At 38.1% G+C, this 23,142-nt stretch overlaps 1 protein-coding gene across 1 annotated transcript in view; it reads right to left on the reverse strand.

The window, feature by feature from the left end:
* si:ch211-57n23.4 (immunoglobulin superfamily DCC subclass member 3) overlaps positions 1 to 23,142 on the reverse strand; it is a 53,404-nt gene that overhangs the window by 20,816 nt on the left and 9,446 nt on the right. The window contains exons 3-7 of the mRNA XM_068576020.1: positions 19,499 to 19,643; positions 15,027 to 15,157; positions 14,594 to 14,731; positions 14,310 to 14,468; positions 5,498 to 5,663 (exon numbers count right to left, since the gene is read on the reverse strand). Of these exons, the coding sequence (XP_068432121.1) occupies positions 5,498 to 5,663; positions 14,310 to 14,468; positions 14,594 to 14,731; positions 15,027 to 15,157; positions 19,499 to 19,643 (739 nt within the window). The remainder of the gene's footprint in view (positions 1 to 5,497; positions 5,664 to 14,309; positions 14,469 to 14,593; positions 14,732 to 15,026; positions 15,158 to 19,498; positions 19,644 to 23,142) is intronic.

A 23,142-nucleotide genomic window follows, 5' to 3' on the forward strand; every position in this document is an offset into this window, starting at 1 on the left:
AAACAAGAAGGATTTTCAACAGTTCAGTTTAATGCTTTTGGGCTTCAACACTTTTCATCAGTTAGTTTTCTTTACATGTTCATATATATTCCACTATTTTTATATATATTCAGTTGTTTTGTTATTTTCAAATATATTCAGCTTTTTTAAGCTTTATTCAACAATATTTCACTATGTTCAGTATTTAGATGATGCACTTTTCCTTTCAACTTTTCCAATTATACATTTAAACAAGAAGGATTTTCAACAGTTCAGTTTAATGCTTTTGGGCTTCAACACTTTTCATCAGGTAGTTTTCTTTACATGTTCATATATATTCCACTATTTTTTATATATATTCAGTTGTTTTGTTATTTTCAAATATATTCAGCTTTTTTAAGCTTTATTCAACAATATTTCACTATGTTCAGTATTTGGATGATGCACTTTTCCTTTCAACTTTTCCAATTATACATTTAAACAAGAAGGATTTTCAACAGTTCAGTTTAATGCTTTTGGGCTTCAACACTTTTCATCAGGTAGTTTTCTTTACATGTTCATATATATTCCACTATTTTCATACATATTCAGGTGTTTTATTCAGTTGTTTTGTTATTTTCAAATATATTCAGCTTTTTTAAAGCTTTTTTAAGCTTTATTCAACAATATTTCACTATGTTCAGTGTTTAGATGATGCAGTTTTCCTTTCACCTTTTCCAATTATACATTTAAACAACAAGGATTTTCAACAGTTCAGTTTAATGCTTTTGGGCTTCAACACTTTTCATCAGGTAGTTTTCTTTACATGTTCATATATATTCCACTATTTTCATATATATTCACCTGTTTTGATAAATATTCCAGTATTTTCATATACATTCAGCTGTTTTCATATATATTCAGCTTTAAGCTTTTTTTAAGCTTTATTCAACTTTATTTCACTATTTTCAGCTACATTCAGCAATTTCTTTCAAATATTTCAGCTTTATGCTTCAGCTTTTTGCATTCCAACGCATTTTCAGCAGGAAATGCTCTTTCTAGTTATTATTATTATTCTTCTTATAGTCAAACCACTACTCCTCCCAGAGCGTTGCCAGCACATGCGCAAAAATTACATCGAAACGTGCGGTTTGCGCGGGAATCGTGAGGTATGACTTTTCTAAGAGATTCGCCCGTACGTTTTCCCGAAAAATGCAAAAAACATAAAAAAAATTTCACGAAATGTTCGTAGAGGGTGGCGCGCCAATTAACAGAGTGAGAAGAAGCGACAGAAACTGTTAAAAAAATAAAACGTATTTTGTCTTTACTCCCACAATGTTCACTCTTCATACACCATTGTTGGATAGAAACGTTGGAAATCTTGTCTTCTGTCATAAACTGCGGTCGATAGGAATCCAACAGACTCAGACGTCTTGAAATCGGACTGAATGTGAGAGCAAGTCCACCTCGCTCTGCCATCCGCCACCATGTTAAATCTCCCTCCAAAGCCACGTCTCCCCTGAAGCTCGTACCTGATTTGTAAATCGCCCGTACAGACACATGTTTTATCGTACAGACTCGCCAGTCACAGTATCTGTTCATCAGGTCTTCCTAACGCTCAATATGCGATATCGAAGCAATAGTGGCTTTTAAAGTACCTTTTTTTTTTAATAGTTTGAAAGGAGTTCCACAGTATTTAGGTCTATTAAGCTCAGCGTAAGGAAGTCCCTTTGAAGTCATCACCATGGCAACCTTTGATCTAACGACCCACAGGTGTTCTCGTTAGTGCAGTTTAACAGACACGCAGACACTTACACACGCACACACAACACAGATGACTTCTGTCTCTCTGTCTGTTTGTCTCACACACACATACACAAACACACACACACACACACACAAACAAACAAACACATACACAAACACACACACACAAACACACACACACAAAGACGTTTACGTGTGTTTTATATTGTGTAGTTGTCAACAGTGTGATCATTAATAAGGTCATATGATATTTCATATACGTTTGTGTGTGTTCAGGACGTTCAGTAGTTTATTTCCTTAAGTCCACAGTCCAGTCTGCCTCTAATCAGTCTGCTGGCGCTCACTTGGTCACCATGACGACGGCAGCACACAGGTGCTTCATATCAGCCAATCAGTTTAACACACAAACCAACTCAAGTGCTTTGGAGGAGAGACGGGCGTCAGAAACAAAAGCTATATATTGCGACGTCTTACGGCAGTAGTAGCCACACTTTCAAAATTTCTTGCGAAATTTTCTAGTTATTATTATTATTATTTATTTTGTAGTTAAATGTTCATTGTTAGCGTTGTTGTTAAATGTTGAGCATGTTCTGCCAGAACAAATTCCTTGTTTGTGCAAACTCACTTATTATAAATGGTTCTGATTCTGATTCTCAAATACAATGAAAATTCCTTGTGTGGTCAATCCTAAGTTTTATAAGAAGGCAATTTCCACATCACTTATTCATTTTCTTTAATGAACTGAACAATATCAATAATCAGAGTACTTACCAACACTAAAATATGTGGTTACAATGGATCTAGGACGTATTTGTAACTAGACTGCATACTGTAAAAGCTATAGAGTATATTTGGGATACAAAATACATTAAATAAAAATACATACAAACAGTAATAGACAATCAAATATTCTGATGGATATCATTTGTTGGATTTGATGTAAGCATAGATCACACACTGATCATCAGGAGACATTCAGGGTCCAACCGTGTGATTATTAAAGTCGGATCTGGGACCTCCAGGGGTCTGTGACACATTATAAAATCATGCTGTATTTAAATAAAGAAGTAGATGTATACCAAAAAAACAAGCATATTGTGTCTATTACTCCCACTCACATTAGCTTTGGCACAATAGGAACTCTGATATGATAGTGAGTTGCTGTAATAAGTTATTTATTTTTAAGTTTAAAGCACAAATGGCAAAAATAAAAACCTTATTTAAGCACTTATAAGCTTTAGACTGGAAAGTTTAAAGGTCTAGATTTATTAGGCTATGTTAGTCTTGCCAAGTTGAATCTGAACGCAATTTGATAAAAAAAAAAAATCCCCCTCTGTAATTGTCCTGCTCTGGACTTGTCTCCTTATCTCTTATCTTAACATCATTCATGTTGATGCTGTGTTTCTGTTTCTCACTATAAAACAGGTCAAAAGTATTATGGTTAAAGTTTTAAAATAGACATACTTCTGATGCTATCTGAGAATTTTTTAAAATGCAGCAAGAATATGGTTAATATGTGATATGATTTTTAGGGGGTACATGGAAAATGTCCCTGGCCCCAAAACGTTTTAGAACAGCTGGTCTAACCAGCATCATAACTCTCTGTGCAGCGCTGGCTCCATGTGGTACAATAGTGAACTGCAGGGTCAAAAAGAGCTCTTCTGTAATGCATGGGGACTTGCATAGTTTGGGCTATTTATAAAAAAACCAAGGCCTGCATCCGACAATGCTTCTGCTACAAGGAGCTCAGATCAGCCACGTCTATGCTGGCACTTTGATGTTGCTTCTGAAACCAACACAATGGCCTGAGCTTTCTTTTCTCCATAAGTGATAACTACAGTGTGCCTGCTAATTAAATGCAACACCAGCACTGTAGTGCTACAACTGGCTCTGCCTTTGAGTTGCTGTGATACTTAACTTTATAATCAATGTGCATGCATGGTATTTGTTTGACACTTTTAGCCCAATTGCAAAAAATTGCACACCCATACTAAAACAAGTGTATCTCTGCAAGGGCTATATCAATAATGTTGGTGTTATAATAAAGACAACACTTGTGAGATTTGGCCACATGTGTACTTATCAGTATATATGTTACTGGTTAAGTGTTGGAAGAAAAACTTTACTCTCAATCAGTTTCTCTGTTTCACTTAATCAGTTACTATTTCACTGTTATATTCAGAATATAACTTAGACACGAACGTAGCATGTCTCCTGATAGTCAATAGCCTGGGCTGTTTGTCTCTGTCTATGATATGACCATCCTGAGGCCAATCTAAAGACGTCTTTGGGGGATAACGTGAGCCTTTGATTATTGATAATAATAAGTATGTAAAAAGCTAGTGCTTTCGGAGAGCAGAGAGCACGCATTCGGAGAGCAGACTTGGATATGCAATTAGTAAACAGTGTATCACTGGCTCTGCTCCTTCCTTGCAACAAATAAATGTCCTGATTGATGATTTTACCACCAGGTGTCAAGTAAATGTTTCTATCATTAAGAGTAAATGAAGATGGCACGCGGCGGAAAGAAAAAAAAACACTTAGTATCTCTTTGGAATGATGCAGCTGCAGGTGTAAACATCTACCAAATCACAGCACAAGGTGTGAACAGTCTCTGCAAAGTTTGACTTTGATAAAGTGAAGCAGCAAAATATCGTTCAGGTGAATTTACAAATCGTGTGTTTTGGATTTGTGTGTGCCATTGAAGTTTTCGAATGTACCACGCTCTATATTACCCTATATATCACTATGCAATTCAATTCAGTTTATTTTATACAGCCCAAAATCACAAATACCTCGGAGGGCTTTACAATCTGTACACATAACATCTCTGTCATAGGATAGGATCAGGAAAAACTCCTCTAAATAAAGATAGTAAAAACACTAATGCTGTTAAATACATCTAAATACAGCAGTAGCATACACTAAAAAAAAACACAAATAATGCTCTGTGCCCTCAAATTATAATGCAATATTTGACATAGTCAGATTTTTCTCGGCCTATATGAGCCTAATCTTGTTTTAATCATGACAGCCTATAGGATCTCTCTATAAGCACCAAAATGAGATCGACAGCACTGTTAGCCAACCAGAATCCGTTTTCTGTCAAACGCTCGCTACAATTTGCTCATAAAAATTGTACCCACTGAAGTCATGAAGTCAGTCATCAGTTAGCAATGCGGATACAGCGCTTAAAGACTGCCAATTGTCTTTAGCAAAACTAAGTCATATTTCTCTACTATCGCTCTAATTTTTTAATTGTACATGGCTGTGTTGGATTATGTTTTGCTGATCTTTGTTGGAGAAGAAATTGAAGGGTATATCGTTAATCTGCAGGTTGTCTTCTTTCTACAAAGCTATTCCGTTTGTCTCAAGCATGAAGCTAACAACACAAAAATCTGCGAGTGTTTGAACTTTTTGCATGATATTAATATTGATATTTGGTCATTTGTAACGTAACGTTCGTAACATAACATTCGTAACATAACATTCGTAACATTGTGTTAAGAGTGTTTAGAGCATGTACAAAAAGTTTTACATAGTCTTGTAACCCACTCTGCTGTTTGATTATATTCAACTTTTGATTAGTCCATCGTTTCACAAAAGGCTTAAAAGGTTTACATGTTCAATTACGTATTTTAAAGATCAACTGTGTGACTGCTCATACTGTCAGATTGAAGGGACTATCCCCAGCTTCTGTTAAATTATATTTACATCACTAGTCTACCAAACAGTGATGTAAATATATGACTTTTGTATTTCAATCACCCACCTGTTGTTATTGGTCAACTTGACGTTGTGTCCCGGCATCAGGACCTTGCCATTCTTTAGCCAGATGAGGTGAGGCTCCGGGACGCCCTGGGCCACACAAGTGAACACAGCACTGCCCCCTGCTGGTTTGGACACTGACTGTGGCCACTGCAGAAACTCAGGAGGAGCTGAGGAGAAGCAGACAGGCAAGGGAGACAAGATGCAGACAACAATTAGAACCATCACAACATAAAACTACATAACAGTCTCAGGTTCCCCATGAACCGTAATGGATACATTTATTTAAAATAATATATTTACGATTTACAGTTTCAAAGATGTATGCATTTTGTATTGCCATGCCTTATGTCGTGCTCTATTCAGTAAAAATGTGTCTTGGGTCAATTATAACAGTTGAATGAATCAGGTTGAGATGAAATATGACCTGTTTAAGTTCCGAAAACTAGCTCTAAAATAGTTTAAATCCAACTGTTCGAATAAAGATAACATTACATTATGTATTTCACAATCATTGTGTTGTTAACCAGCATAGAGTAAAAACATTTAGAACTGACTTTATGACAGGTGAAACTATATTTTGGGAATGGGGTGAAAACTGAATCAGTCGCGAGCATTGCTGTCAATTCGAGTTCTTAGAAAGAAAATCGTAACCGCAAAAAAACAATCAGCTGGTCAAACTTTAAAAAAACATAATCGGCCAATAAAATTGCAATCTCAGCTAGGGGTTATAGTCTCTACCATAACAATAAATCCAACGGTGCATGTTAGGATATCAAAAGTTCTGAAAAAAAAACATCCTTCACAGCTACAGGAATATCTTTCAGGAATTCTGTTTAATCTTCCATCTGTTAAATACAAAAGGAAAATATAAGTAATGTAAATATTATATTTGAAATCAAACCTCCCTAAATCATTCAGAAATATGACGAAAGTTTCATAGAAAGTATGCGGTGGATGTCTATCCAACCCCAAAGGATAGTCAGGTTCCTTTAGAATACGCACACGCGCACGCGAACACACACACACACACACACACACACACACACACACATACAGGGTTGACTGCTCATCTTGACACCCAGTTCAATACTAGAGGCACAATAGGCATAATGTTGAGATATGGGCAGCTGTATTTAAGCCCTAAAGCCCCTCCCACTTAAGCCCATACGCGGCATCTCATTAATCTATTGACCCCAACACCCTCTTTGAACCCCCACACCCCAACCATCCATCCATCCATGAGCTACGGTGGGGTCAAGAGGGTTCCCATTTTAATAGGGAAACATTCATCACTGCAGTTTGTCTTTTGGTCAGAGCATTTGTATCAATTCTCCCATGGAGACAACAGAATGCACTGATACACATCACAGAAAAAAACAGACCAGGACCCTATTCCACAAATGTGGTTCAACAAATCCGATCAAAAGTCCTATTTTCCAGCTTAACCTAACGAGATGATTGACTACAGAATATGTCGGTTCCACGGAGGTGGATCCGCCCACAAACGGTCTCGTTTATTCTAACCAGACGTCAGTTCACAGGATAACTGTGCGTGCCCTCTCCTCTTCAGAAGGGAGAAAAGTCGAACGCCAAATTCATGATGTTGTCTTTCTAAAAAGACATATAAACTCAAAGAATGACTGTCTCGTTTCTCTGCTGATGAGCAGAAGTTGATTAAGACTACATACGATGAATTTAAGTCCATAATCATGACAAAATCTAATGGTGCTTTCACATTTAAGCGTAGCGAACATTCGCAACACTTCCTGTTGTGAATGCAGCGTATAGCCGCGTAACACTAGTCAGTGCAGAAATATCAGTAAATGTGTCAAACTAAATAAAATGTATCTGCTAATTTTAAGTGCCTCATCACCCAAATCATTCAGATTATATTTATTTAAATGTGCCTGCTGGTAGTAGTATACGAATCAATATACACTTATGAGGCTATATGTACTGTATGCATGTATGTATCATGAACTATGTGTGTATTCATGTAACCTATGTGTGTTCAGATTACCATATAACTAGGAGTTTGAATATTTGTATGGGCAGATCAGTATGTATGTATTATTCATAATCAGAAATTCAATAAGTTGAAGCAGGGATAAGTATTGTTATCTTGAGTTCACCTTTATCGTGTTCTACAGTAATGATATGCATCGTGTACTCATGGATGTGTTGAAAGCGCTCATACTTATATGATAGTCAATGACTATCATATAAGTATGAGCGCTTTCAACACATCCATGAGTTTCTAAAGCGCTAAATAAACGTTATGAGCAGCACGGCATGAGCAAATGCCTGTCATCAGAGCTGTAGCAAATGACAGGCTTGTCCCATATGAAGAAGAATAGGCAGAACCAGTTCTTCATCGCTGACTCTCGTTGGCTAAAGTAGCTTGTCAGTCAGGATCTGAAGCTCCTATTGGCTCAAGTGAGGATTCATTGGAAAGGTTCGAATTCAGCCTCCATTTTGAGTACACCTATACGTCTGTGCTCAAAACGAGATACAGCCAGAAACATGGCGATATAGTTTCATATCTCCAGCTGATATAACGCGATGCAACACCAGTCTGTGGATATTTATGGTGAAATCACATGTTTTTTGTTTGTTTTTTTGTATTGAACATTTTAACGTAAGAATACCATTTTTGTTGGACTGTTATGGATATATGGATCATAAATGAGGCTTCTTTGGTAAGTTGCCTGCATTTGCATATCGCTTATTTGCTGGTTGTTGCCTGGACCAATGCTGAGCTGTTGGCTGCAGTGGGGGTCGCAGCTTGACGTGGTTAGCCTGGTTGGACGCACAAGAACCGGAGCCTTCCTTAGCACCGCCGCACTCGTATATTACGTTTACAATGTACAAATTGTCGGTGCAAATCCATGTCGGAACGGATGATCATTGACATCCAAGTCTGACACAGCCCCTTCAGGTGTCACCCAAGGTTCGGCCCCTTCCTCTTCATACCGTACTTGCTTCCTCTTGGCACCAACATACGCTACCACGGTCTCAACTTTCACTGCTATACCGACGACACACAGCTCTATATCTCAACCAAATCCATCACCTACTCCACCATCAGCAACTGCCTCACACATACAAAGACCTGGATGCAGGCCAACTTCCTGAAACTCAACAGCAACAAATCCTCATCATCCTCGGTCCCAAATGACGAAACAAATGCCACCACAACTTCTCCCTCTGCACCGATGACTTCTGTTCCAGCCTCCACACACGTCACATCACAAAAAAATCTTCTTTCATCTTAAAAACATCGCCCGTTTACGCCCCTCCCTAATACAGTAATTCTACTGTATCTCTGTATTGTAATGCAGTTTAATCAGAATGAAATAGCTATCTCAAGACAATTTGCACCAGTATATCAAATACAAAATTATGTTTAAGGCATTGTTTCCTTCATTGTGTGTGTGTGTGTGTGCGTGTGTGTGTGTGTGTGCGTGTGTGTGTGTGTGTGTGTGTGTGTGTGTGTGTGTGTGTGTGTGTGTGTGTGTGTGTGTGTGTGTGTTATTTCTCAGGGGGTAGCTGTCCACCCATCCATCTGTTCACCATCATGTTAGAAAGTGTCTCATCGTCAGCTGACCGTTCGGTCCATACTCTGTCTATATTAATCAATGATTCTGTTTGTTTGTTTTCTTTTTTGGGGGGACATCTGTCCACTGCTTGGACAGGCTCTGAAAATAACTACATTTGAATATGTGTGAACCATAAAACTGCTAAAAGTGCAAAATGTCACCAAAGCACAGTTTAAATTGGATGAGCAGTGAATGTATTTAAATATGAATTAATAAAAGGTACTCCAAGAAACATTAAAGGTCTAAATATTATTGCATTATGCTGCAAAGAGTATTTTAATGTGTTAAACGTTAAAGGTCCTTTAACCTCTTAACTATTTCTCAGAATGTTAATTGGAAACAACCATGTAATCTGGTACCAATTTTATTTTGGTTTTACAGAAAGAGTCAAGAAGTTAGAAAGTAGTTCTTAAATGTACAATGAAGAGAATAGTATAGTGTGTAGTATAGTGTGTAAGCAGTTGTTAGAGTTGATGGAATCAGTACTGAGTGTTTAAACTCAAGTACAGATTAATTTTATACTGACTATTGACGATTTAATAACATTGTCGGAGTTTATTTTATCAACAGGAATGAAAAAATGGAGGATGGTCATATGTGTTACAGGGCAGTACAGCTGTCTGATGAATGCTGTTGATTAAAAAAATACAATATTTTCTTTCGAGATTAGGTGGAGTATCAAGTGTTTGTTTCTAAACCCAACCATATTTGGACAGTTAACTCTGCTTAATTTCAGTTCACACTCATGTAACTCCCCCGAACCTTTTTACTGCCAGATTTGACATAAATTACATTGTAATTGTACTGCATTGACATTACACCCCTTAAACAAATGCACATTTGGTAATTAAGTTATGTGGCTCAGCATGATACTGAAGATTTTTTTTTTGCTGATGTTCACATTATATGTGAGAAGTACATTGAGGCCCTTAATTTGCATGATAAAAAATCTGCAGCTCATCTCTCCTTCAAAACAGGTTGAGAAAAATGAGGAGGAAAGAGGGAGGGAGGGATTTGCCTAAATCGTTGTCCATCCATTGTGTCTCTTTCTCCGAGGTGACACCCTGGTTGCCATGACCCCTCCACCCATTCATCATCCTGTTCGCCCTAATTTACCCTGAGACCACACCTTCTTTCTCTTCCACCTCTATCAGTCCGTGTTGACTCCGCCACCTCCTCCCTCACACCCAACTGTTTTCACACACCCTGCATCCTCCTGTCGAGGTCAGGGATCGTAGGTCATTAATTCCCTTTAAACCCCCCTCGTGTTGCACCCTGCATTGACCGTCTAGCTCTCCTCCACTTTTTGTCTCTTTGTATGTGGTCTTCTTTGTCCCTTCATTGTGACCATGACCGTGGACAAACACACACACACACACACATCGTTTGGACTTCAGCTTGATAAAAAAAGTGTTCGCCTACACATTAACAACTTTACTGGAGTTTAGCGTTATAAAAGACAAATGAATAAGATCAAACATGTGCTTATTGTTTTATTATGTCTAATTGCTTTAATGTTTTCTAGATTTAAAAAACCTTTTCTATTGCTCAAATTAGGTTAACATAGATTTAGAGCCTGTGACGTGACAGTTACAAAAGCCTGTGGTTGTAAATTCGGCTTTAAATCCTCAATAAAATAAACACAAAGGTTTGTTAATGTAAAGAAAAGCATAAATTATATAAATGGAAAGGTAACTGTTGTTGCTTTTGTATGCACTTCAGTGTTGAACCTGCAGTGGAAGTGCAACTCAGATGGTCATTATTCTTTTTCTCTCAGATTCTTTGTGTGACCTTATTGTTGATTGACCATCATTTCTACACAAATTGTATTTAGGTAATCTTATTTTCTTTCTAGACTACACTGACTTTTTTCCTTCACAGATCTAAATCCTGTTGAAACTTATCGGAGTCCATAAATGTTAAACACACTTCCAACATATACAAACAAAGTCATGTTTTATTCCATATGTGCTACTGTTTGTGACATAATATCACATGATCTGCAATATGATGTTGTTACATTAGATATGATATACAATTTTCATCTCACCTTATTATATTGGGAATCCAAAATGTGATTTTTACAATCGAGCTGTTTGTCAAACAGCTCAATTGTAAAAATCACATTTTGGATCCACAGGAAGACATTTCCACTTATAAATCACTGGCTGCAAACCCAAAAGGAGAGCAAATTGATCAATACAATGAAGAATTTATTAGAGCTTGGCCCCTGCCCCCCTTTACATTTAGGCACTGCCATTCACTGTGAGATAGTGACAGGGGAAAGTGTTGAATGATCTGCTCAAAGAGTCGGACACAATAAAAAAAGTCAACGATGGATGAAGGAAAAGGTCGAAATAATAAATACAAATAAATACATTACATATATACAGCTGGCCAAAGCTCCAATCCTCCACCCCAACTAATCGAACTGGGGCAAAGGTGAGAATAGCGTTGGTATTGACGCTTTCCTTCCTCTCCCCTCAGCACTACCAACAGTAAATATCAAGCGCCGGCTAGAAATCAGACAAAGGCTGCAACATTGGCATGTTCTCTGGACAGAATGTATCTATATAAGACTATCCATTTACAGTATGGTAATATGACAATTGTAATATGTTAATATATATTTAGTTGGAATGCTTCAGCATTCCAACTATTGTTCTTTGAATCTTTCTTCAAGTTATTAGTTGGAATGCTTTTGGAATGCTTTAGCATTCCAACTATTGTCCTTCGAATCTTTATTAGTTGGAATGCTTTAGCATTCCAACTATTGTTCTTCGAATCTTTATTAGTTGGAATGCTGAAAGCATCAGCTGTTTTGATATATATTCAGCTGTTTTATATACATTCAGCTGTTTTCATATATATTCAGCTGTTTTGTTATTTTCAAATATATTTAGCTTTTTTAAGCTTTTTTAAGCTTTATTCAACTATATTTCACTATGTTCAGCTAAATGTAGCAATTTCTTTCAAATATTTCAGCTTTATGCTTCAGCTTTTTGCATTCCAACGCATTTTCTACAGGAAATGCAATTTCTAGTTATTAGTTGAAATGCTGAAAGCATTCCAACTATTGTTCTTCGAATCTTTATTAAACTTTTTTTTCTATTTCTTCCATACGTATTTTGGCCCGTTTCAACTGCTTCATATTTTCAGCGACAGAAACCGTTCAACTATAAAAACATTCAGCTTCTGAAGGACACGTGCTATATCTTTTCATATCTTTAACTATTTAACTTGATGAATTATTAAGCTTTTTCTGAAAATTAAAATGAATGGGATCCAATGGGGAAAATCTTCAAATCTTTTTCAATTTCAACAAACTTTAACAGCTTACAGCTTCTGCATACATTTAGCAAAAAACACCATTTAACTTTTCAAATGTTGACACAACCTTTAGCAATCTTTCTATAATTTCAGATTTTTGAAATATTTTAAACTGTTTAAACTGTCTGCGTTTCAGTTTTATGTTTTTTTGCCGCCTTTTCTCTCTAACATTAGTGTGTATTGCGGAGCTCAGAGTGCGTGATGTCATACTCAAAGGGCAGAGCACGTCAGATCTTGTCGTTTTTTTTTGTTTTTTTAATTTGCCGTAAACTCCGTACCGTGTACTCTGTGGGCATAATTTATAGCTCAAAACGTTGGAAATCTTGTCATAAACTGTGGTCGATAGGAATCCAACAGATTCAGACGTCTTGAAATCGGACTGAATGCGAGAGCAAGTCCACCTCGCTCTGCCATCCGCCGCCATGTTAAATCTCCCTCCAAAGCCACGTCTCCCCTGAAGCTCGTACCTGATTTGTAAATCGCCCGTACAGACACATGTTTTATCGTACAGACTCACCAGTCACAGTATCTGTTAACCAAGTCTTCCTCATGCTCCATATGCGATATCTAAGCAATAGGAGCTTTTAAAGTATCTTTTTTGAGGGATTCTTTGGATAGGTGTTCCTCCATTTAACACTATGTAACTGAAGACCTTTGAAGTCATCACTATGGCAACCTTTGATCTAGCAACCCACAGGTGTTCTCATTAGGGCAGTTTAACAGACACACAGACACTTACACACGCACAGGACTTCTCTCTCCCTCCCTCTGTCTCTGTGTCCCTCTCTCTCTCTGTCCCTCTGTCCCTCTCTCTGTCCCTCTCTCTCTCTCTCTCTCTCTCTCTCTCTCTCTCTCTCTTTTCCTCTATCTGTTCATATATTTATTCCACTATTTTCATATATATTCAGCTGTTTTGTTATTTTTCAATATATTCAGGTTTTTTGAGCTCGATTCAACTATATTTCAATATTTTCATATATATTCAGCTATTTTGATATATATTCAGCTGTTTTATATACATTCAGCTGTTTTCATATATATTCAGCTGTTTTGTTATATTCAAATATATTTAGCTTTTTTAAGCTTTATTCAACTATATTTCACTATGTTCAGCTAAATTAAGCAATTTCTTTCAAATATTTCAGCTTTATGCTTCAGCTTTTTGCATTCCAACGCATTTTCCACAGGAAATGCAATTTCTAGTTCAACTTTTTCTTTCTTCCGTACGTATTTTGGCCCTTTTCAACCGCTTCATGTATTGAGCTACAGAAGCTGTTCAACTATTAAAATATTCATCTTCTTAAGGACACGTGCGGAATATCTTTTCATACTTTTAACCATTAAACATTTTGAATTATTAAGCTTTTTATAAAAATTAAAATGAATGGGATCCAATGGGGAAAATCTTCAAATCTTTTTCAACTTTAATCAACTTTAACAGCTTACAGCTTCTGCATACATTCAGCTAAAAACACCATTTAACTTTTAAAATGTTGACAAAACCTTCAGCAATCTTTCTATAATTTCAGATTTTTTAAATATTTTATACTATTTAAACTGTCTGCATTTTAGTTTTATGTTTTTTTGCCGCCTTTTCTCTCTTTAACATGGGTGTGTATTGCGCAGCTCAGAGTGCGTGATGTCATACATAGAGGGCAGACCGACGTCAGATCTTGAAGATTTTTTTTTTTTTTAAATTTGTTTCAAATATTTCAGCTTTATGCTTCAGCTTTTTTGCATTCCAACGCATTTTCAGCAGGAAATGCAATTTCTAGTTCAAACTAACAGTCTATACTTAGTCAATACAGAATCAATGGTCAGAAATGATGGAGTTAAATGCTTTGCTCAAGAAAACCTCAGCATTATGTCTCTGCATAGCCTTACCTTGTACAACGAGTCGACCTAGTGCAGTACGTCTCATTCTGGTGCCCGGCCGATTGGCAGCACACACATACACACCAGAGTGCTGCAGGGAAACATCTGAGATCATCAGGTTGCCGGTCCCCAGAACCTGGATACCCTCCACTCCAATGGAGCGTCCATCTGATAGACACACAGAAACATACAGAGGTGGAAATAAAACTTAAAACATGCTTTTAATTGTTCTTAGTTATTCATTATTCTCCAATCAAGTAAATAGACAGTCTATTAGAATTTTCCAATTATACCTAGCCTGCTCCAGGAAACAATGGGCCTTGGGTTTCCTGTGGCGATGCACTCTAAGATGGCTGTCTGATGGACGGTGATGGTCAGATTCTGGGGTCCTGACAGGATGACTGGCTCCTTGTATGTTCTTGGACCTCCACCTGAGAAGAGGATGCAACACAAAAAGTAATTAGTTGTAAAAGCCTCCATTTTGGGATAAAAGTAATGTTTGTTTCAGTCGACCACTGATGTATGGGAACATCTTGCAAAAAAATGGCAAAAAAAAAAGAAACAGTGACGACAATTACCTGTACAGAAACATCAACACATTCCATACGTTAATACATGCATGAATGAATAACATAGTTAGGGTTGGAGGGAATAAAACTCCTAACCCTTGTTTACTCTAGTTATTTCTTTAACTACATGGGCATTATATGCTACATGTCCACCTACCAGTGATGTTGAGCATGGCCTCTTGGCTGAAGCGAGTGTTGGCAGAGTTAGTGGCGACACAGCGGAAAACTCCTGCATCCACCTGCCGCACACCTGTCACCTGGAGAATACCCATCGGCAAGAGAGTAAATCTGGACAGGGAGTAGAGGTATGTGTTAAGGTTAAAACTCACAAAAATGTTTAAGAAATGGGTCTACAGTACATGTCCCATACATAAAGTTGTGGAAATGTGTTGAATTTATCTTTTAATGAGAAGACATCAAAGTAGCAGACATCTGAGCCACTGAGAAAATGTTGAGTGTGGCAAAGGATGTGGATGGGACACTGAGCTTTTCACCTTGTCCCGGTCTGTGTGAAACCAAATTAGCATTGACTTATTTAACTATTGTGTTTTATTATATACTTTACTATTAATACTAATCATTTTCTAATGCCAGTTACACAGTTATTCTTCGTAAGTGAAATACTTGACCTTCCTCCTGTGTTAGGGTTGACACAGACCCGTTTTAGGTTTTAAATGCATAAAAGAACCACATACAATTTGTTAAGGCTTTTGTCAGGAACCTCTATTTCAACAAAATACAAAATGTTTCACTAAATTATAAAATGCTCTGGTTGAAATTATGACTTTTGTGTTGTTAGGGTCAGTTTCGACCCAGTTATAAAAAGACTTGAGTCTTTTTCTTGAAGTTAATATACATAGATTGAAATTTACCTGTAACACCATAGATTTTACTATAGTTTATAATATTAAAATGAAAAAAATAAATGAAACAAATGTATTTAAGAGATGTGTTCTAATACCCCTCAGTATTAGCCAACAACCCTTTATTTATATATTTATATGATTCTCTTGAGGTTGATTTTACCATTTTTTAAAATTGAAATTGAGTGGTATACTGACAAAAAAGGCCTATAGAGGCCCACACCAAAAATATAAAAACATACAACAATATTTTCATGGAATAGGAAGCCAAGCGGAAACTGACATGTCGTTCCTGACAAAACTAACTCCAGAGAAGTACAAAGAGCATCTTGGATTAACACAGGGCCACTGACCAAGAGACTTGTATTTGGAGTTGGGAGTGCGAATGTGTTGTTAGGTTGCCAGTCAGAAACTGTACACAGTGACTTATAAATACACTTTAATGTTTCTCTGGCAACATATTTGAGGAATATAATTGGAACATACCGAGCAAACAGCTGGACGTGGAGATCTGGATTACACTGCAGCAGTGGTTTCAATTTTTGTTAAGTTTTTACTGGAGGGCTTCCGGCTTAGTGACTGATGGAGTAAGACGCGTCTTCGGGAGCTCCTGTGAAACTCTCTCAAATGAATATATAAGCCTTTTTCGTGAACTTTTTTTTATTTTCACATTTTGACTCCACAAGCTCATCGTGACTGCATTACGTGTCGACATGCCTCCAGAACAGAAAAATACGAACAACACGGCTGCTACGCTAAAGAGGCCTTCCCAACCGACTGCACCCCCACGGGGTGGTGCTGTGACCCCACCGCTGAGTGCACTCGCCAAGACCCCCCCTCCAGAAGAAGCTACTTCCGTCCCGAGCATGACTTCTGCTGGCTTCAAGGCTGAACTTCTCGCCGCTCTTCAGGAAAAGATGGTAGGCATTTTTAAGACGGAATTGAAGACGGCAATGACGGATAACTTTGCTCAGGTGAAGTCCGAGCTACAGAGTGTGAAGACGGAGCTAAATGCTAACATGTTGGCTGTCCGGTCGGAGGTGGGTGCACTTAAGGCAACTGTAAATGACATGGAGGGTTCGCTGTTGTCATGCACTGACGATGTGGTTTCACTCAAAAGTAAAGTGGACAAACTTTCAGCCCAAGTTGCTACTCTTGACAGTAGATGTGAAGATCTGGAGGCGAGGTCTCGCCGTAATAACATCAGGATAATAGGACTACCCGAGGAGCACGGCCCGGTTGACGGGTCCACAGTTTCCGCCCTGCTGAAAGATGCTCTCGGTTTAGGAAAAGAGCCAGTGGTGGACCGTGCACATCGATCCCTACAGCCTAAGCCGAAACCGGGCGAGCGCCCTCGTCCCATAATAGCACGTTTACACTACTATGAAGACTGTGCCGATATCCTACGACGGGCCAGAACCATGCGGCAGTTCAAGGTGAAGGACTCAACCATCTCCATTTTCCCGGACTTCACCGCACGCACAGCCAAAGCCCGTGCAGCCTTCAATGACATCCGACGCCAGCTCAGGGACATTCCCGACATAAGGTTTGGGCTGTTACACCCAGCGCACCTCCGGTTCACCAGAGGGGATGTCACAAGGGAATATACATCACCTATGGACGCCGCAGCTTTTGTGAAAACACTCAAGTAGACTTGGGTTTGTTACTGCATAGTTATTGAAGCACAGGTTTGAGTGCCGGTGCCATTGCAGTTAATATGATACCATTACTGTAGACATGTTCAGTTAATTTTGATGTAAATGGCACCATAACTCCTATTGTTCTAAAAAGCAGTCACCATGTGTATGTATGCACAGATTTCTTAGAAGGTTCAGAGTCTTGTGTTGTTTAATACTTAGGCCCTATCTTAATGTTTCCAGGAGCTCCAGCCAAGTTGGAGCAAGGTCAAGATGACTCTTTGGTCCAAAGCCTTGAGTTTGTTATTTTGGTTCATGACTCCTTGTGGAGTTAGCACTGGTATACTATCATTTGGGGATGGGATAGTGGTAAGTGCTCTGGGAGAGGGGGGGGGGGGGTTTGGGGTGAGTTCGATAAGCCAATTTCTTTTTGTTTTATTATTTTATTTATTTATTTATTTGTGCATTTTATTTTAATTTTATTATTCCCTTCTACTTTTCTAGCTTGTCCCTGGAGTGTGGGGTTACCTCTTATTTTAATTCACATTTCGAATGGCTAATGTCTCAAGCTCAAACGTAAGATTTATCAGTTGGAATATTAAAGGTCTAGGGGGTGCTGTCAAGCGATGCAGGGTGTTCTCCCACCTGAAGCGCTTGAAACCTGACATTGTGTTTTTGCAGGAAACCCACATGAGGAACAAAGATCAAGTCAGACTGAAATGTATTTGGGTGGCTGAGGTATTCCATTCTAGTTTCAACTCGAAGGCCAGAGGGGTTGCCATCTTGATCGGTAAATCGGTCCCATTCACCCTGACTAATATCATTTCTGACAGAGATGGCAGATATCTGATAATTTTAGGAACATTGTTTTGTGTGCCTGTCCTATTAGTTACTGTATGTGTACCAAATTTTGATAACCCTTGTTTTATGAACAAGTTGTTTGAAAATCTGCCCTCTTTGAGTGACTGTTTTTTGATTTTTGGAGGGGACATGAACTGTGCTATTGATCCTCAACTAGACCGTTCTAAACCTGGCTCAACCCAATTACTAATGGCCAGGGCCCTTTGCAATTTCATGACTAGTAGTGGCTATGTCGACCCCTGGAGATTTCGTAATCCAAGCAGTAGGCAATACTCTTTCTATTCGGATGTGCACCAGACTTTTTCTCGCATAGACTATTTCTTTGTAGACGCTAGACTTATGCCAAAAGTGACAAATGTTACGAATCACCCAATTATTGTCTCAGATCATTCACCGGTGTCCATAGATATTCAGATTTCCTCCGGACTTCGCTATTCCACGTAGTGGCAATTTAACACCTCACTCTTATCAGATGACAAATTTCATAAATTTATTACTAGTACTATAGACGATTTTATTGCTCTTAACCAATCTGATTCGGAACCTATCTCTAAAGCACTACTATGGGAGTCCTTAAAAGCATATTTGCGAGGTCAGATAATTTCATACTCTGCACACATAAGAAAATTAAGGATCTCAACTATTCAGAAACTCTCATCTGATTTAGGATTAGTAGACCAACAGCTTGCAACCACCCCATCTGACGTTCTTTTAAAGCGTTGCGTGACCTTACAAACTGAGCTGGATCTTATCACAACTAATGAGGCGGAGCGCCTGTTGCTTCATTCCCGTTCCAACTACTACGAACATGGCGACAAGTCTGGTAGGTTACTAGCTCACCAGTTGCGTCGTCAAGCAGCCTCGCGTCTAATACCTCGCAATAAGGATGGATCGGGAGCCTTGCAGGAGGACCCGGATGTTATTAACTCTGTTTTTTCGTCTTTTTATAAATGTATAATACAATTATTTTGAGTGTAACATTTTCTGTATTTATTCTCGTAATGAATAAAGGTATATAATACAACTGTCTCCGTGTGTCACATCCAGTTATGCTAATTTATGTTGCTGAGGAGGGCAAAAAGATAACATCGTTAACTTTAGACAGCCATTCTATGCCGGCCTCCAAAATTTTTTAAATTAGGTGGTGCAGAATTGTATACTAGTTAGATGGTTATAGTTATGTATAGCTTACTCACATGTGTTTGGTGCGTGTTGACATTTGAGATTGTACAGTAGTAGTTAAAGGAGCAGCAATGTGTGTATGTTACCTGTTGTCTGTGGTGTTGAGTGCTACTCTGTCTCTCTCCCAGGTGATGTTGGCCTCAGGTACTCCGTTGATTTGACACTGGAACCGAGCGACGCCTCCCTCATCCACAGACATGGACACAGGGTGGGTGTGGAACTTAGGAAGAGCTGAAGAACAAGCCACACAAAGATCAAACACTGATATATCAATGTTATTTTGAAACTCACATGACATGACACAATCAATTTACCCATCAAGGCTGCTGGATGTTTTTGTCAAGCTATAATGTCTATACTGTGGCTCTGGAAGAGCTTGTCAAGTCTGAGAAGACAAGATGTTCCAACTTCAAGCCACTTTCCTGAAGAGGACAAACGTGTAAATATATTTTCCATCAGCCTTTTGTAAATGATCTGCCAAGCTGTTTGACCATTTTTTTGTTTTGTGAAATAGTCAAAACTTTAAGAAGAAAGGTTTACCAATCCATCATTGCACACATCTTTTTCTCTCTTTCAAGTGACCTCAGAGGGGCTCAGTAAGTTAGAGACTTGCATAGTGCAGAGTTTGGGGATGGAATATAATTTGTTACTGTAATGACTTATCATGACATACACAACCTCAGTATTGCCACGTTATGTATTATCAAAGGCTCAATGTGGCGTGATTCCTACGGAAGGTTTGAAATACAACAGTTTATTACTTCCAAGGTATTACACACACACACACACACGATTCCTAATGACCTCATGGCCATAATCAATACAACAGACAGGAGAGGCCTCTGCAAATGAGAAAGCATCACCATGGCAACACTTTTCATTCAAGTAAGACCACCTTGAGATGGCTATAATTTTCCTGGATCAACTATAAACCCCTGGTCTAATTGATCTGACTGAACACAGAGTAATTTACAGGTTTTCCATAATGAGAAGTCGGGTGTTTTGGTGAAGGCTTTGTAAGGCGCCTGTTCTCTCTGACAACAAAGGATCACAAGGGGGCTTGGTTTGCTAAGTATGATGCAGAGGTGTTCACTGTATGAAGTATCATGTATAACACAGACTATGGAATGTTTTGACAGAGAAAGGGCAACATGTGGTGATATCCTCTGCTCCCTGTGCAGGTTTATAGCCTGAGGATAATACCGGGATGGCTGAAATGCCTGATGAATAATGATACAATTCTATTTACATTTTTTAAATACAATCTTCATCATAACAAAAAAAAACCTGTAAGTTTAAGGTAATGACTTGGAACTCATATCTTTATCCATCGTTGCTACTGGATATCCTAATATTCATGTGAGTCAGAAAGGGATGTACAAAGAAGCTAATTAAAGCTCCCTATAAATAGCAGTGAAATGTGATTTCACTGTGACTGCCTAAAACATCATTTAACAAAACGCTGCAAAAAAATATCACCGGGTCAAAATCTGGTTACATAAAATTAAAAAACTATATTGTGAAAATAATGTATTGCTTTTAAAAACTTGCAGACAAACCAAAAATGTGCTACTTATTTTACCATCCATAGCAGCTTGTGTTACCTTTTCGTTACTTTTTTGCGTGCTACTTCTTTAAATCTTCAGGAGCTTCTTCTAGTGCCCTATGACCTTGATGCAGAAACATTCGCCATTCAGGGAAGCCTCTGGCTTCAAAAAACAATCCGGGGTTTAGAGGCATATGGATTGCTTTGTTAGACTCCCAATAACCTTACCATTTGATAAGAGGACAATAATGGTGAACAGACTTTCTGGGGTTTTGTTTTCTAATGTTTTGTAATGTGGATGTGTTTGTTAGTGAAATACGAATTTGTTAAGGGGTACTTATCAGGAATTTAGTTTACAGAGTTATGCAAGTACTTTAATCTAACAGTAACTTTAATTGTTTTAACCATATGTACATTTTTTCCAAGGTTACGGTATTGTAGCACTTTAAATGAAGTTAATAAACGTTGTGGTTGCAGAGATAATTAAGTTTACATTTTAAAAAAGACTTATTTTTCTCAAAAATCATTAAGATTTACTGAAAATATTATTGAATTAGCGATTTAGAATCCAAATAGTGTAACTATTTGTACAGTTCTGGTGTTTGGGTGCCAGGGGACTCATGATCTCAGTATTTTTAAAATCCTGACAACATACATACTTACAGTGAACTTATATGTTTTGATAATGATGATGAATGGAAGGAAATTGCATTAACCAAAAAAAAGGAAATAATTTCGTTGTTCATACAACGTAGTCTCTAAATAACACAAACTTTTTTTTATAATTACCATATCACAGATAAAGTTTGTTGTTGAATCACTATCTCCTTTCCTTTCAAATTTTCCTCTCAAATTTCCAACTCAACTCATTTGCTCATCAGGGAATAAGATAACCACTGACATTGGCCGCGTTTCCCAGATTCGTTAAGACGCTCCTAAGCGCTAAGAGCGTCTTAGGAGCGCTCTTAAGAGCGTTTTGAAAGAAGGACGTGTTTCCCAGAGTCGTTCTTAGCTTAAGACAATCTTTTACTAAGAAGGAAACGTAAGATCAGTCTGACCCACTCTCAACATCTTTCTTAGCGACCAACGCTCACTGCAGCCGTGTCAGGGAAAGTTATATCTGACATTCAAAGCAATACTAAAACCATGCGTAATGAGGAATGTGTGCCCACAGCTGCAGAACACTGACGCAAGAACAATAATAGCATAAAAAGACGAATGACAATATAAAATTAAAGAATTTCCCATGTGTTCCTGTAGCTACATAAATAAAATGAATCATCATTCCTATCACTAATTACGTTTACACACACATTCGCAGTGGCGGCTGGTGTAATCTTTTTTTGGTAGGACCATTTAATACATTTCAGCAAACATCCCTGTGTGATTCAATGCAAAAAAGGTATCACACATTACTACTTTGCAGTTAAATATTTAACCGTTATTCCAACACTTTAACATAATAAGGACATGTTATTAATGCAATTCAGTGTGGCACTCGGTATCTGCATATGAGTTTACATTACCTATAAAACTGACAGGTGTAATTGAACTCGGCTGGAACCTCATCAAGAGAGGCTCCACGTCTAAAGGCTGATTTATACTCTGGTTTTACACAGAGACGCAAGCACGGAAGACCTTGCGTAGTCTCATCAGCCATCTTGCGTGCTTGCGTGCGTTACCCAAAATTTCTGACTATCCGACAAAGCTACGCGAGCCATTCGCAGCCCACAATGCTGAGATTGGTCTGCTAACCACATCCTTTCTGAGTCTCGCATTTCCGGTTTCATAGCGTAATACTGCTGTTTTTAAAAGTATTGAAGGAAAATGTTTTAAAGAATCATGTTGTCACCGCCATATACATACATATAAGATAATGTTTTATCCACATGAGTTAATATCAAATCCAATGAGTCGTCCCAGCAACAGCTACAACAACACATAAGTACACACACAGTTTCCTAATGTTCCTCTGTGCACAGTACATATTTTTGGCAGAAGCCAGGCCTTTCTAAGAGTTTGTGAAGCACACGACCCTTTAGAACGTTCCATAAGAAAGAACACGTTGTTATCAAGTCCAGTCAGAATAACAGGATGGAGCCATATTACAACCTGCACACTTCCTCTGGTAAAGAGTTCAGGTATTTTGAAACAGTCACTGTGACCTGGGGCGCGTCCAAGTTC

Source organism: Clinocottus analis, unplaced genomic scaffold (genome assembly GCF_023055335.1).
Source record: "Clinocottus analis isolate CAN_PGR_092001 unplaced genomic scaffold, fCliAna1.0.p SCAF_14, whole genome shotgun sequence".
In the NCBI taxonomy this organism is placed as follows: domain Eukaryota; kingdom Metazoa; phylum Chordata; class Actinopteri; order Perciformes; family Cottidae; genus Clinocottus; species Clinocottus analis.